General features: G+C 41.3%; 1 protein-coding gene across 3 annotated transcripts in view; it reads left to right on the forward strand.

Annotated features, from left to right (window-relative positions):
- LRRC34 (leucine rich repeat containing 34) overlaps positions 1-14,938 on the forward strand; it is a 23,584-nt gene extending 8,646 nt beyond the window's left edge. The window contains exons 4-12 of one of the 3 annotated variants that reach the window (XM_074963597.1): positions 1,421-1,542; positions 1,696-1,760; positions 2,870-2,953; positions 4,252-4,380; positions 6,542-6,637; positions 7,954-8,108; positions 9,264-9,419; positions 13,614-13,740; positions 14,059-14,938. In XM_074963597.1, coding sequence (XP_074819698.1) covers positions 1,421-1,542; positions 1,696-1,760; positions 2,870-2,953; positions 4,252-4,380; positions 6,542-6,637; positions 7,954-8,108; positions 9,264-9,419; positions 13,614-13,740; positions 14,059-14,262 — 1,138 coding nt within the window. In that variant the 3' untranslated portion in view covers positions 14,263-14,938. The remainder of the gene's footprint in view (positions 1-1,420; positions 1,543-1,695; positions 1,761-2,869; positions 2,954-4,251; positions 4,381-6,541; positions 6,638-7,953; positions 8,109-9,263; positions 9,420-13,613; positions 13,741-14,058) is intronic. The other 2 variants (XM_074963596.1, XM_074963595.1) reach the window with 2 other exon arrangements.
- Positions 14,939-15,680: the final 742 nt, after the last annotated feature.

The following is a 15,680-nucleotide window of genomic DNA, read 5'->3' on the forward strand; positions in this document are numbered from 1 at the left end:
TTGTCCTTTATCATTTCTCTGTGTGAGTTCATTCGAGAGCGTAGTGATTGTCTTGTTTCACACATGTAATTGTTATTTGAGCATTTAGTGCACTGGATGATGTGATAGGCATGTATAGGACCCATGGATCTTGAAAGGTGTGTTGATTATAGTGGCAGTGGAGATATCTCTGCAGGTTTTGCATCTGTTGTTCTGGCAGGATCTGGTACTGCTTTGAGTTGGTGTATCCTGGTCTGTGGAGAGTTTGCTTCTGATGATGAGCTTGGAGAGGTTGGGGGCATAGGGGCCGACTCTGTGGGTGCTCTGGGGCTGGAGCACCCATGGGGAAAAATTGGTGGGTGCTCTGCACCCACCGGCAGCTCCCCGCCCCAGCTCACCTTCGCTCTGCCTCCTCCCCTGAGCGCACCACCACGACCTGCTTCTTCCCCCTCCCTCCCAGCGCTTGCGCCGTGAAACAGCTGTTTCGTGCGGCAAGCACTGGGAGGGAGGGGGTAGGAGGAGGAACGCGGTGTGCTCGCTTGGGGGAAGAGGCAGGGCCAGCGCACGGATTTGGGGAGGGGTCCAATAGGGCAGGGAGGGGGTGGAGTCAGGGTGGCGGGGGGGTGCGCCAGCCCCCACCGGTGCCAACAAAAGTTGGCGCCTGTGGTTGGGGGATAGTTTGAAGGCCAGAAGTGGAAGTTCAGGAAAGATTTCTTTCAGGATGCGGGGGTCCCAATTGAGTCTGGGTTGTGGTTGTTTGATGGCACTGTGTATGGGTTCCAGTGTGGGTGCAGGAGGACAAGTAGGGGTGTGTTGTCAGACAGGGTTTTATTTCCGCATTGAAGCAGGTTCTCTTGTGGTATTTGGGTGGTCCGTTCCATGACGTGATCTACTTTGGTGGAGTGTCCCTTGTTTGGTGAAGGCAGTTTTAAGTGTGTTAAGGTGTGTATCCAGGACTTTCTCCTTGGAGCATATTCTGTGTCATCTGAGTGCCTGGCTATAGATAACAGATTTCTTCCGTGTTTGGGGTGGTCTGAGGAAAGATGATGTAGAGAAAATGGAAAGAAGAACTGCTTTCTTCTGTGCTCAATTATTGAGGGTGAAGTGGAATAAAACAAAGGAAAGGGGATAAGGAAAAAGGTGAGAATGAACCTTTCAGAATAAGCTCCTGAATCATTTTTCTGCTAAAATTCTAAGTGGGATCTTGTGGCAGTACAGTGTATCAAGCCGCCAAAATGAACAATTATGAATTACAGCTACTATAGCATAGTGGTATAGCATGGATTTTTTTGATTCAGATTTCACAATCCTGATAAATATACTAGTGGAGGGAAAGCACCATTGCATCTCCGTCCCGTGATACATATAGAACTAATACTTTTGTATAGTGTTTCTTTCTCCTGCCATCCTTATGTTTCAAAGTATTCCTACATTACAACAGATTGACAAAAGGGATCACATTAAAAATAGCTGGAAATAACCGCTTGCTGCCAGTACAGAAAGTTACAGATGAGGATTTTCGAATGCTTGCCTGCATCTTAAGCAATAACACATTTGTTACAGGTAAGTTGTCTCATTACTTCATATCTCTTTATAAATTGGAAACAAGAAACATTTTTGAGTATTGGTTCTTTCTTCTTACCTTTCATGTGGAGATCAATTAGTTATTAATAAGTGTTGTTAGTCTTATTTATTTCTGTATTCTTTGCCTTTCAGGGCTGGACCTTAGATATAATGTATTAACTGATGTTGGAGCAGAGCATGCTGCAAAATTCCTTCAGGTAGTTTTCTCTGTGCCAAAATAATTGATTTTTACCTCAAGTTTGTGGTTTCATTGGCCATGATAACATTTATGTACAATATATTGGTGACAGTATGTGTTGTTTTGGAAAAAATTCCAGAAATCTTGGCTTTTCATATCCAAATCCATCAATTTAGAATATCAGATTGTATTCATCATAACATTTTTGCAGTTGTTTCAATATATGTGGTTTTTACAGTACAGTCTGCAAAAGAGGCATTTGTATAGCATTTTGGTAGTATATTGTGCATGACAAAAAATTAACAGAAATGGACAAAAACATAATGTATATCCTTAGTATGTATGGAAACTTAAAACATAGGCTTCTGGTGCCATCTAGAAGCAAGCTATTTATAGGAATCCCTGTAGTCTGCAACTCCACATCTATGGAGTCAGCTCATCACTGCAGAATCATGCTCCAAACCTAAACTTTCATTTTTAAAAGAAAATGTATGTTTCTAGCTCTAACAGTTGTGTAGAAAATCTTGAAAATGTGATCAGTGTAAACCAATGCAGTATTGCTTTCCTGAGTCTGCTGACTGCCTGAAACAGTACCTCTGAGGCACATACTATCCCAGTCTTTTCCCGGGGCTTTGAACTGAAACCTAAGGATGACAATTTAAATATCAACACTATTAACTTTATTACTGATGGTCATTTTAGTAGTATTTTAGCACCGGTATCCCCCGTCCCAAGCTTCCTCCTACACCTCCCCAAGTATCAAAACAAATACTTCCCCACTTGCCTAAACCTCTGATTTGCCCCTTGTCATTTTCTGTGATGAGGTTATTTGTTGTAGGTACAAAAACCTTTGGCATGTTGAAAACTGAATATGCAAATGATAGCAGTTTGAAGCTGGTCTATTGGTTAATAAGGATGTTTGTTAGTTTTTGGTTAATCACTACTGTGTTCATTTTTGTGTTACAGTTGTTTTTAAAGGTTTATGCTCAGTACATTAATTATGGAGAAAACTGTTTCTAAATAAAATGTCTTTCAAAACGGTGTGAGGCATCAGCTGTTTAAAATGAAAAATTTCTCTGTAAAATGAATTTTTGAGTTTGGCGTTGGTTTCCTGTTTGTGTACTGCAGGAAAACGCAACCCTGTGCTACTTCAATCTGATGTTTAATGACATTGGCACCAATGGAGCCGAATTGATAGCTAAAGCATTGCATGTAAGTATTAATCGATATGCTACAGTAATTTTGACAGTAGCTTCTGATTTGATATTATATTTTCTGATGGACAAAACTAACTCCCTCATCAGCATCAAAGTTAATCTAAAAAATCCCTTTTTTCCCCTTATATACAGTATTTGTTGTAACAAAGAGATTGCTTGTCTTCTCAAGACAGACTGTTTCTCTGCTACTTTTAGATCATCTTTCAGAAGAAGAGAAAACTGCCCTCTTCAGCCATTGATATTTATTGATTTCAACTATAAAATAGCTGGATATCTCTTTGTGAAAATTATGAAACTGAAAAATAAAACCAAAATGTCATGTATTTCACCAAAATTTGATGGGGCAAAATTTCACACAAATCCATACATAGCCAAGATTTTTTTTATTTTATTTTTCCATTATGTTCTGAAACTTGCTATCGGATTACTATTATTTTCCTGTTTTTGTTTTTAAATTTTCCTTTTTTATCGTCACCTGATTAGCCTTCACATCAGTTTGTTAAGGACATCACTGTATAACCTCACATATCAGTGTATAAAATGTGTTTTTTGTAATTTCATATTTAAATTGCTCAGAATGGATTTTTCAGCACAATTTCTGTTACAGTGGCACTGAGGAATTAAAAAGTGAAAATTATTGTTTATACACTACAGCTAGGGCCTGATCCAATGCCCACTGAAGTCTTGTCTTCAGTGGACTTTGGATCAAGCCCTTAGTTTGCCAAAAAAGAGGCCAATCTAGCAAAGATCTGCACACAAGCTTAACTGTCTGCACATGAGGAATTCCACTGAAGTCAGTTGACTTCAGTGGGCTTTGATTACTCATGGGATAAAGGCAGATGAAAGACCTGCAAAATTCTAGTTTTCTACATTACAAAATTCAGCTATTAGCTAAATATGTGAAAAGACAGATATTATAATAAAATATAATGATGAATGGATTTAACTCTATTTTTAAGCAGTTTGTGTCTATGCTATCAATTTAGACACAAATATCAGTCTGGAATTCTTTAATAAACATATGAAAATTGGGAGATTATACTGGAAGCACAGATACCCATAAATAATTCAGAGCCCTCCCACCCTTGCAAACCCTTATGCTCTTGGTAGACTTTACTCAGGCAACTAGTCCCAGTGAAAAGATAGGCAGCTAACTTACTGTTAGCAATTGGCTGTGTTCCTTACAGAAGATGACATTTTGTCTGTATGCCACAATTAAAAAATTGGTAGTTAAATGTATAATATCACAGCTTAGATCATTTCAGGAAAATCCTTTTAAATTTTCTTTACTAGAGGAATGAAACGCTCCAACACTTGAGAATGACTGGCAACAAAATTGAAAACAAAGGTGGGATGTACTTTGCTTCAATGCTGCAAATTAATTCGACCTTAGAGAAGTTAGATCTTGGAGACTGTGATTTGGTGAGTAAAGTAAAATTATCAACTTAAACCGCAAACTAATAGCCTTTCAAGTGTATTATAAAGGTCCTGTGGTTAAATTAGTGGAAGATGCCATCTGTTGCCCTTGTTTTATATACTGTGATATCTTCAACTATCACAAAATGTCCTGTTGCAACTAACAAGATGCACCTGGAAGGGCCTGTAGCATAGTGTGTTTATAGGAATATGTGATGTAGTACATTATAGCCTCTAACGGTCAGTTCCTTTACTCCCAAAGAGAAAAGAGTCTAATATTTTTTGAGATTCAGTTTGTGTTATATATGTCATATCATCTAGAGCTCATCTAATTCATGTAAGAAAGAGATTCCTTATTCTCTAAGGGCTCTTTTCATTCTAAAGAGGCTTCTGCAGGGGTATGAAGCGTTGAAAGGTGCACTCCCTTTCAAGAAGTGCTCTCCTCTCATTATCAGCCACATTGTGTCAAAAGCAATGTTGTGTTAATGTCCATGGGTGCCCCCAGCTTTCCCTAGGTGCACTCACAGACTACCCAGTCTAGTTGTCAGGCCATCCGTATAATGGCAGTGGGTTCTTTCGTGGAGAACAAGCCTGCTAATATAAGTAACGAAAGTTTCTAGTGCAGGGTACTGTCTGAGTGAAGAAACCTATGGAGAATGAGGTTTCATTCTCATAATATTTCTGGTGCTCCCAAACTGGGAGGTGAAAATGCCTTTAAAAATTAAAGGCATTACAAGCATGTATTACTGGGAAGACATAGTCACCACAGATAAACACAGCTCTTAGAAGCTTTGGATAATTGTACTTCTATGCTTGAGTAAAATCAGTTTAAGGGAGTGTCTCCTGCTTCACTATGTGATTATAAAAACAGGAGCATAACCGGCTTGTCAAAAGACAGTGTTCCTTTGACAGTTCAGCGTGTTACAGAAGTATGGCTGAGGGGAAAGGAATAAAAGATCAGAACTGGCATCTACAGTAGAACCTCACTAGTTTGACTTCACTGATTCACACATTCATAATTTTCCTGTGGAAGATAATGCATATCCACTTAATATGAAGATAATTAATAGAAGAGTGTTAGCTTTAGTGAGTTCTCATCTACCCTGCCCCTCACCCTTGGCCTGGGGAGCCATGCATACCCACAATCCCCACCTTACCCCAGGGAGCTCTACCCTCCAAAACCCTAGCTAGAGAGGCCAACCCACCTCAATTCCAGCCTTATCTTAGGGACCCCCTACCCATGCTATCCTTGCCCTAAGGGCTATCTATACCTTCCACAACGCCTACCCTAACCCAAGCCGGGGAGCCCCACTCTCTACAACCCTAGTCCGGAGAGGCCTGTTCACTTGAACACTAACCCTGGACCAAGGAGCCCAGTCCTAACGCTAGCCTAGGGAGCCCTACCCACCAGAACCCTACCCCTAGCCTTAGGAGTCCTACACTCTTAACCACTAAACTTAGCTGAGAACCCTACACTCCACAACGCTAACCCTAGTGCAGCGACGGCTACTGACGTGAAAGCTCACCTTAGCTCCACATCCCTAATACTAGCCCATTTTAGACATATGCACCTGAACACTAACTCTAGCTCTGGGAAGCCTACCCTCCACAGTCATAGTCCTAGCTGAAGAAGGCTTAGTCACCTGAACCCTAACCCTCACCTGGAGAGCCCTGCCCTCCACAACCCTCACCCTAGCTCAGTGAGGCCCACCTACCTGAATCCTAACCTTAGACCAGATAGCCCTGCATTCCATAACCCTATCCCAAACCCGGGGAGCTCTGCCCCCCTATACCCGTGATATTACTAACAGTTTTACCCCATGCATTGCGAAAAATTCTTCTTCTCTAGTTTATCAGATTCTGTTTGTTTTCAGCAGGTCTCATAGTAATTCGTGCCAATTACTTCAGTTCCACTCTCTTAACATCCTTTGCCTGCTGGTATTTCCAGGAAATGTTTGTATGTATTGCAATACTGCAGAGGCAGATGACCACTGAATATCTCCAAAACACATGGAGCTAAAAATAATAGTATTTCTAACTCATGTCAATTTGATATTTATGATCTTCTAAAAATACATCCTATAAGAAGGCATGGTATCTTTGGTATATTGCTTTATTTATATATTGAACAGGTTTCCCTAAAGAGTTTATCTGTTTTTGTTTTCAGGGTACACAAAGTCTAATAGCAATAGCAACAGTTATGAGCCATAACAAAGCGATGAAAGCCCTAAACCTAAATCGTCCTATACTGTATAGCCAAGAGGTATGTGTATATACTGTAGGGTCAGTTCAATTAAACAGATATATGCATACATAGACTCAATATTGATAGCTTTATGGAGGCCGATAGTGGTCTTGGACAGTGTGACTCTCTGGGGCTTCTTTATATGCTTGTGTGATAGCTGCCAGAGTTGTTTTTTAAGTCTTTCTGCCCAAGGAAGAGAGAACACCAACAAAAAGGATTGTAGACTCAGCCTCAGGGGCCAAGATTTTCATACCTCCTTACCTAGAGTTATGCTCCTGAACCATAATTTAGGCACATGAAGAAACAGCCTTCTTTTCAAAGTGCTCAGTTCTTGACCTCAATAGAAGCAGTTGGATGATCAGCACTTATTTAGGGGTTGTCTAAATGGGAATTGCAGAGTAAGAATGGCTTTTTTTGTTTAGCTTAAACTCCTTCCTAAGTGACATAAACAGAACCAAAGAAGTGTCACTCTTAAAATGAGATAAGTGTCCATTTGGGGGGTTCTGACAGTATAACTGCATCAGTTTAAATTCACACCTTGGCTTTTACTGAAAAAACTTTCCTGTGTCGACAAGACCAAAGGTGCCTAATCATGGATTTAGGAGCCTAATTTTAGGCTCCTGCTTTTGAAAAAATCTGGACCAGAATAAACACCACGCTATATTAAGGGCCCAATCCGACAACAATTGAAGATTATGGGAGTCTTCCCATTTGTCACTCCTCTCTGGTCTGTAGGCTTCTCCATTGTGTCTACCTGACTGAAGCCCCTTATAAATTATTGTTTTAACCACAGGTGATAACTTTAAAACCAATTCACTGCCTCTTATAGAGGCAGGATATATGTTTTTTTCTATACTTAATCCCTCTTTCAAAGACTTCTGCTCTTCATAAAATAATTGTTGATACGTATTTCTGTCACACGATTGACATCAATGGGAACTGGATCAAGTCCTAAAACACTGTGTCATGGAAACTTGGAAAAGAAATGATCAAGGTAGATGAGAGAACTAGTAGTTGTTAGAGTATCGACTTGCCTGAGATTTACACTGCAGGGATATACAGTTCTGTAAATCTGCAGCCACATTTTGGTAACTCACTGTTTTCCCAGTGATCACAATAAGAAATTGTTTCCTGACTTTTTGTATATCAATTTGTAATACATCAGAAGGAAGATGAGTTAAGGTCATATTCTGCTCTCGGATGTGTGTAAACATCTACCATTGACGGCAGGGAAAGTTGTACTTGTTCCTGGGGCCAAACATCAAAGAGTGGTGTTTGGCCCTAAAAACTGATGGGATGTTAAAATGATAGTTTAACTGAGATTTTATTTTTAGGAAGAGTCCACAGTTCACATAGCTCTAATGATGAAAAATAACTCTTGTCTTATGGAACTGCATTTGTGCAAACATGAAATGAAGAACTTCGGTGTGGAGCGACTGTGTGATGCATTGTATGAAAACCGCAGCCTGCGATATCTTGACCTCAGTTGGTAAAAGATTCACCCTCTGATTTTGTTTAAACTACACAAACATAGAGTATATTGTTGCTGGTGAAAACTGTGCACCATGCAATATCAGTATAGCAGTATTGTATGGTACTTGCTACCGTTCCCTCCAGAAAAAATGTGATTTTTCTAGGTGAGATGGAGAGTTGAGGTGGAAGCCATAGTTGGAGGGAATGCAACATTACTAAGGGATAAATTAGTATTTAGCCACAGCTGTGGGGGTGGTGCAGAGCTATGCCACCACAGAAGGAGCATAGAAGGAGAAAACATTCTGCCTCAGGGAGGTGCAATACCCCCTGTGTATATGGAGGAGCAACTGACAACACCCCTTTAAGGAGTGCAGCATCTTCCACCCTCCCCAGCCTGGCTGGTCAACTCTGCTACGACTCTGGCCACACAAGGAGGGGAAGAGAGGTCTCCCTCTCGCCCCTCCCCCCTCTGCTTAAGGGCTATGCCATAGTCTAATCCTAAATTTACAAGCTTCAGCCTACGTGGTCAGCTATACCTCATTAAATCATTTCCGTGCCTTACAGGGGCCTCAGGCCTGAGTGCATTTCAGTCCCTCCTTCTCTTCTACCCATTGTCACGCAATAGTTTAGTCTCCTGAGGGTTTTAATACTTTGGTCTAATTCTTGTTGAGCTTGGTGTGGAGGTAGGGTAGCTGGGTGGTGTTGGTGGCCTGTAATATAGAGGATGTTAGACTAGATAATCTGATGGTCCCTTCTGGCCTTAAATTCTGTAGTACTGTACACTTGAGTGAAGAAAGAGCACTTACTCTACAGTACATACTAATCAGACAGTGTCAAATTATGCCACTTTACAGAAGATGTAAAAAATCAAAATTGGAAGAATACAAAAAAAGACATTTAGGACCTGAACCTGTTACCCAGCAACTATTGGAAGTGCCTGCACATGAATTGCAAGAATGGGTTCTAAAAATCCCATTAATCTATTAGCTTGTGTTAATAGGTGCTAATTTGAGTAAAAATCCAGTTAAAGTATATGTATTGTAGATTGCTTCAACAGCTGTAAATTTCAGAACAGTTTATTCAGCAGCCTGAGGGGCATTTTCTGCCTCGGAAGTAGTACTGCAGGTTTCTCAATAAGATCCCCCTTTTAAAAAAAATATTTCTCTTTCAGTAATAAAATAACTCGTGATGGTGTGAAATTTTTGGGAGAACTGCTGAAACGGAACCAAATTCTGGAAATCCTAGATCTTAATTCAAACCGGATAGAAGATGATGGAGCCATCTACCTGAGTGAAGCCCTGGCTTTGTACAACAGGACTCTTCAAGCGTTAGTATATATAAAACTCCCCAAAAGAGATTGCAGATGTAACTATTGGAAAATCAGAAAATGTGACACAGCAGTATATGAGTTGGTATTGTAGTACATCACTTTTTTTTGCTAGTGATCCAAACTGCAAAGTCAAAGAGTTTCCAAAATCACACATGGATGGGGACAGCTGGGGACACTGATGATGACAGACCCATGGTTTCACCTGGGCTCTGGCAGAACCAGTGAAATGCAAGTCCAAGGAATGCTCCCCACTCAGCAAAGCAAACCTGAGTGTATGGACTGGCTGGGTTGAACTGCTGGGTCAATCTGTGGGAGGGAAGTCACATGGACTCTCCTCTTTTGGGAGGAGGGATGCTAGGAACAAGAAAGGCTAAGGGCAGAGGGAAGAGAGGGAGAAACATGAAGAGCTTTGGTATGAAACTGCAGAAAAACCTAAGAGTCTCTGGATTAAGTTGAGAAGTGTGAGCAACAAGGGTGATGTCATGGTGGGAGTCTGCTATAGACTACCAGACCAGGGGGATGAGGTGGACAAGGCTTTCTTCCGGCAACTAATGGACATTACTAGATTGCAGGCCCTGGTTCTCCTGGGAGACTTCAATCACTCTGATATCTGCTGGGAGAGCAATACAGCAGTGCACAGACAATCCAAGAAGTTTTTGGAAAGTGTAGGGGACAATTTCCTGGTGCAAGTGCTGGAGGAACCAACTAGGGGCAGAGCTCTTCTTGACCTGCTGCTCACAAACTGGGAAGAATTTAGTAGGGGAAGCAAAAGTGGATGGGAACCTGGGAGGCAGTGACCATAAGATGGTCGAGTTCAGAATCCTGACACAAGGAAGAAAGGAGAGCAGCAGAATATGGACCGTGGACTTCAGAAAAGCGGACTTTGACTCCCTCAGGTAACTGATGGGCAGGATCCCGAGGGAGAATAACATGAGGGGGAAAGGGGTCCAGAGAGCTAGCTGTATTTTAAAGAATCCTTATTGAGGTTACAGGAACAAACTATCCCGATGTGTAGAAAGAATAGTAAATATAACAGGCGACCAGCTTGGCTTAACAGTGAAATCCTTGCTGATCTTAAACACAAAAAAGAAGCTTACAAGAAGTGGAAGATTGGACAAATGACCAGGGAGGAGTATAAAAATATTGCTCAGGCATGCAGGAGTGAAATCAGGAAGGCCAAATCACACTTGGACTTGCAGCTAGCAAGAGATGTTAAGAGTAACAAGAAGGGTTTCTTCAGGTATGTTAGCAACAAGAAGAAAGCCAAGGAAAGTATGGGCCCCATACTGAATAAGGGAGGCAACCTAGTGACAGAGGATGTCGAAAAAGCTAATGTACTCAATGCTTTTTTTGCCTCTGTCTTCACGAACAAGGTCAACTCCCAGACTACTGCACTGGGCAGCACAGCATGGGGAGGAGGCGACCAGCCCTCTGTGGAGAAAAAAGTGGTTCGGGACAATTTAGGAAAGCTGGACGAGCACAAGTCCATGGGGCCGGATACACTGCATCCGAGGATGCTAAAGGAATTGGCGGATGTGATTGCAGAGCCATTGGTCATTACCTTTGAAAACTCATGGCGATCGGGGGAGGTCCCGGATGACTGGAAAAAGGCCAATGTAGTGCCCATCTTTAAAAAAGAGAAGGAGGAGGATCCGGGGAACTACAGGCCAGTCAGCCTCACCTCAGTCCCTGGAAAAATCATGGAGCAGGTCCTCAAGGAATCAATTCTGAAGCACTTAGAGGAGAGGAAAGTGATCCGGAACAGTCAGCATGGATTCGCCAAGGGCAAATCATGCCTGACTAATCTAATTGCCTTCTATGACGAGATAACTGGCTCTGTGGATGAGGTGAAAGCAGTGGACGTGTTCTTCCTTAACTTTAGCAAAGCTTTTGACACGGTCTCCCACAGTATTCTTGCCAGCAACTTAAAGAAGTATGGGCTGGATGAATGGACTATAAGGTGGATAGAAAGCTGGCTAGATCGTTGGGCTCAACGGGTAGCGATCAATGGTTCCATGTCTAGTTGGCAGCCGGTATCAAGCAGAGTGCCCCAAGGGTCAGTCCTGGGGCCGGTTTTGTTCAATATCTTCATTAATGATCTGGAGGATGGCATGGACTGCACCCTCAGCAAGTTTGCAGATTACACTAAACTCAGAGGAGTGGAGATACATTGGAGGGTAGGGATGGGATACAGAGGGCCCTAGACAAATTAGAGGATTGGGCCAAAAGAAATCTGATGAAGTTCAACAAAGACAAGTGCAGAGTCCTGCACTTAGGATGGAAGAATCCCATGCACTGCTACAGACTAGGGACCGAATGGCTAGGTAGCAGTTCTGCAGAAAAGGACCTAGGGGTTACAGTGGATGAGAAGCTGGATATGAGTCAACAGTGTGCCCTTGTTGCCAAGAAGGCTAAAGGCATTTTGGGATGTATAAGTAGGGGCATTGCCAGCAGATTGAGGGACGTGATCGTTCCTCTCTATTCGACATTGGTGAGGCCTCTTCTGGAGTACTGTGTCCAGTTTTGGGCCCCACATTACAAGAAGGATGTGGAAAAATTGGAAAGCGTCCAGCAGAGGGCAACAAAACTGATTAGGGGACTGGAACACATGACCTCTGAGGAGAGGCTGAGGGAACTGGGATTGTTTAAGTCTGCAGAAGAGAAGAAAGAGGGGGGATTTGATAGCTGCTTTCAACTACCTGAAAGGGGGTTCCAAACAAGATGGATCTAGACTGTTCTCAGTAGTAGCAGATGACAGAACAAAGCGTAATGGTCTCAAGTTGCAGTGGGGGAGGTTTAGGTTGGATATTAGGAAAAACTTTTTCACTAGGAGGGTGGTGAAGCACTGGAATGTGTTACCTAGGGTGGTGGTGGAATCTTCCTTTGAGGTTTTTTAGGTCATGCTTGACAAAGCCCTGGCTGGGATGATTTAGTTGAGGATTGGTCCTGCTCTGAGCAGGAGTTTGGACTAGATGACCTCCTGAGGTCCCTTCCAACCCTGATATTCTATGAAGATGCTCCCTTCCCACCAGTGACAAAGCCCTAGTAGTTTCCCTACCCAGCTTCTGACCCCTAAATTTGATCATCCACCTGACAAAAGGAGGCCAAACTTTACCACCTCAGTGACTAAACCCTAGAACACTACTGCTGCCAAGCCCTTCCCTTTATGGCAAAAGTCCCAAACTCTCCTCCCTCCACCAGGCACACTTCCAAGCTGCTACATTTTCTGGTTTACCCTTCCTCCGGCCAATTCTACTAAAAGCCCTTTAAACTTTTTTCCATTTTACTTGTTTTCCCCCCCTTGGTTTAAGTTAATTGTTGCTATAGAACAGTAGTTTCTGTTCCAAGTGTTTTTACTGCTTGTTCTCATACTTGTGATATTTTAGCAAGTTCTTCTTTTTCCCTTATGGATGAATCTAAAATTAATTTGATAGTATTTTCCTCTGTATTATATTTGGTTCACAGTACACATCTCGAGTCACTCGAATGAACATATGGCTGTCAGATCTGGTTCTCGATTCATTTTAGTATCTTGACTGTTTAGGCCCTTTCCTATAAAATGTTTTGCAAACAAAATTCCTAATTGCTGCATGGAGTGCCATTTAAGTCAGCATGACACCCTGCAAGAATAAGGGTCTTCTTGTTTCAGGTCTTAAAATATATCCTGTAGGAGAGATTAGACAATCTCCTGGTGAACTTGAAATAAACTATAAAAAGGCTTCAAGTAAAATTATTTTTATGTCTTGCAGAAAACCATACCTTTGGCTGGAGGTAAGCTCTGATCATAGGTGTTGCCTGAAGCCATTAGTTTTGGGGAGTAAAGATCAAAGGGTCTGCTAGATGCCTCTGAAAAACTCTCAGGTTCACCAATACAAACATACCTCTCCCAGCTCCAGAATCAAAGTTTAACTTGGCTAGAAACCAAGGCCATGCCTTAAAACAGACTAAATATGAGAGCTAGCCACCAAGCATAGGGTCACCTGCTTTGAAGAAATGAATTGTCAAAGTCTTTGGCAACCAAATCAAGGAAGTGCCTTGAGGAATATCAGAATTATATAGGACTTAATAACAGATTTGAGCTATAAAAATAGTTTTTGTTGCTGATTTGTTCGAAATACTGTACTTAAGTGGTAGGAATCAAATGGCTTGGAATTTACTTATATAATTTGTTTTATTTCTTCTGTTTACTAGGTTAGCAGTAGCAAGCAACAATATAAGTGGAAAAGGACTTGTTGCTCTTTCGGATTCAATGAAAACAAACATGGTGCTTTCTTACATTTATATTTGGGGAAACAAACTGGATGAGGCCACCTGTGTCGTAAGTGTTTTCTTCATCACTGATCTTTTCCACAGTTTATCTTCATTTTATACTAGCGTGCTCACGAAAACTATTTGTAAGACTGATGTGTAGTTCATTATATTTTATTTTATTGTAAAATTATGGTAGTTGTGGCGTAGTCTTCTCATGCCAAACAATTACGGGACAGGAAAAGTATACAAGCGATTAAAATGCCATTTAGTGCTGACCTAGTCTGTATCATCTTCTACTGTTCTGCTTTGCACTTTCTAAGCCTCTGGCAGGTAGAACGTGTTAGAAGAATGTTAAATTTAAATCCTTTGCATTTGTTCATTTCAGGCATTTTCAGACTTAATTAAAACTGGCCGCTTGAAACCAAATTGTACAGACGTGGATCCGTATGAAGTGGATGGGCATGAATATCTTGCAGAACTCTCTCATGGCCTTAAAAGGCATTACTATTGGACACCAAGTTATGGGGAGGTTGATAACAAAGATGCTAATGCCAGTCTTGCAATAGGAGCAGTTGCAGAACATTTGTGAACAAGGTAACAACTTGATGCATTTATATCTATCAGCTTGAGGGTTTTTCTGGCTTATTTCTTTGTAAATCAAAATGATAGTATGTAGTTTCTTGAGGAAGTTATTTTGGAGTGTGCCAATATAAGTTTGAAAAGTACTAGAGATAAAACCAACTCAAACTGAGTCCAGCGTGAGCTTTTTAACAAAGTATATATTGTTGCTGTAGGCAGTGGTTCTCAACCTATTTAGCATGGTGGGCCACATATAACACAGAAAGAACTGCATGTGGGCCGCATCCACACAATATACATACTATCTCTATGCCCCTGAGGATGTCATATGGGCCACAGCTGTGTGCTGATTGGGCTGTGGGTTGAGAACCACTGCTGTAGGTAAACAGAAGTTTGGTAAATGATACCCAGACTATGATTAAAGGACTCTTATGATGAAAGTGCATGGATTTAATTGCATTCATTTTTTATATAAGGAGACAGGATAGTCTCTGTTACAGACTATTGTCTCAAGCTTCTGTCTTCTTTCTCTGCCTGCTCATTTAGTCAATATGATCCACCCTCTAACAGAGGAAGAGCAACCAACTATGATAGCAGTACTTTGCACTAATATCTTCCCAAAATTCAGCACAAAGTTGTGGGTTTTTTTAAGTGACAGCTTATAATGCCCTTAAATAGAAAGTGTACATTGGCAAGAAAATCAGGCTTCTAAAATAAAGCAAAATTGTCAAGTAGCTACAGCAATGCACTTAGAGAGCAACTATGTAAGTATTATTGTTAGTTTGACTCTTAGTGCCACAACGTTGCTCTCCTAGCGCTTTGGGACTACTTAGGGCTCCACTGTATCAGGCAGAAATATCCAAGAGGGTATTGATACTGATTGTGTGTGCTCACTTAGAATGTACTCTTTGAGTTGCTCTCAAAAATAGTTACACTCATAAGGGGAAGTAACCTAATCTGACGAGATACTAACTAGCCAGTTGCTGTAGAACTATGTGTTACCAAGCAATCGCTAAGCTAATACGGCAAGCTGAGAGGACGGCTTGGGCTTGTCACTCTGTGCTGAACCAAAACTCCTCCTCCTTTTAAGGGTCTTCAAAAAAAGATGAAGGCTAAGATAAAATAGGAAGAATTGGGATGATTTGGTTACATTAGATGGTCATATACTAGCTATGTGGACAAATAACCAGGTTCAAGAATAACCTTGGTTCTCTGTCATTTTAGATGAAGAGAACTGGGGCAGGAGAAACTTATAAATATTCTATCCTGTAAACCAGCTTCTCATTTTCTCTGCAAGACTATAAATAACTTCAGTACACTTCTTCATTGGTTTTCACATTGAAAGGGTTGGGAAAGCTCATTAAAAATATTTAGCACATTTTATTCAACTTTTTCCCTTTCGTAAAACTTAAGTACTTCAGAACAGAG

The sequence above is a fragment of the Natator depressus genome, chromosome 9, assembly GCF_965152275.1.
Source record: "Natator depressus isolate rNatDep1 chromosome 9, rNatDep2.hap1, whole genome shotgun sequence".
Lineage (NCBI taxonomy): Eukaryota > Metazoa > Chordata > Testudines > Cheloniidae > Natator > Natator depressus.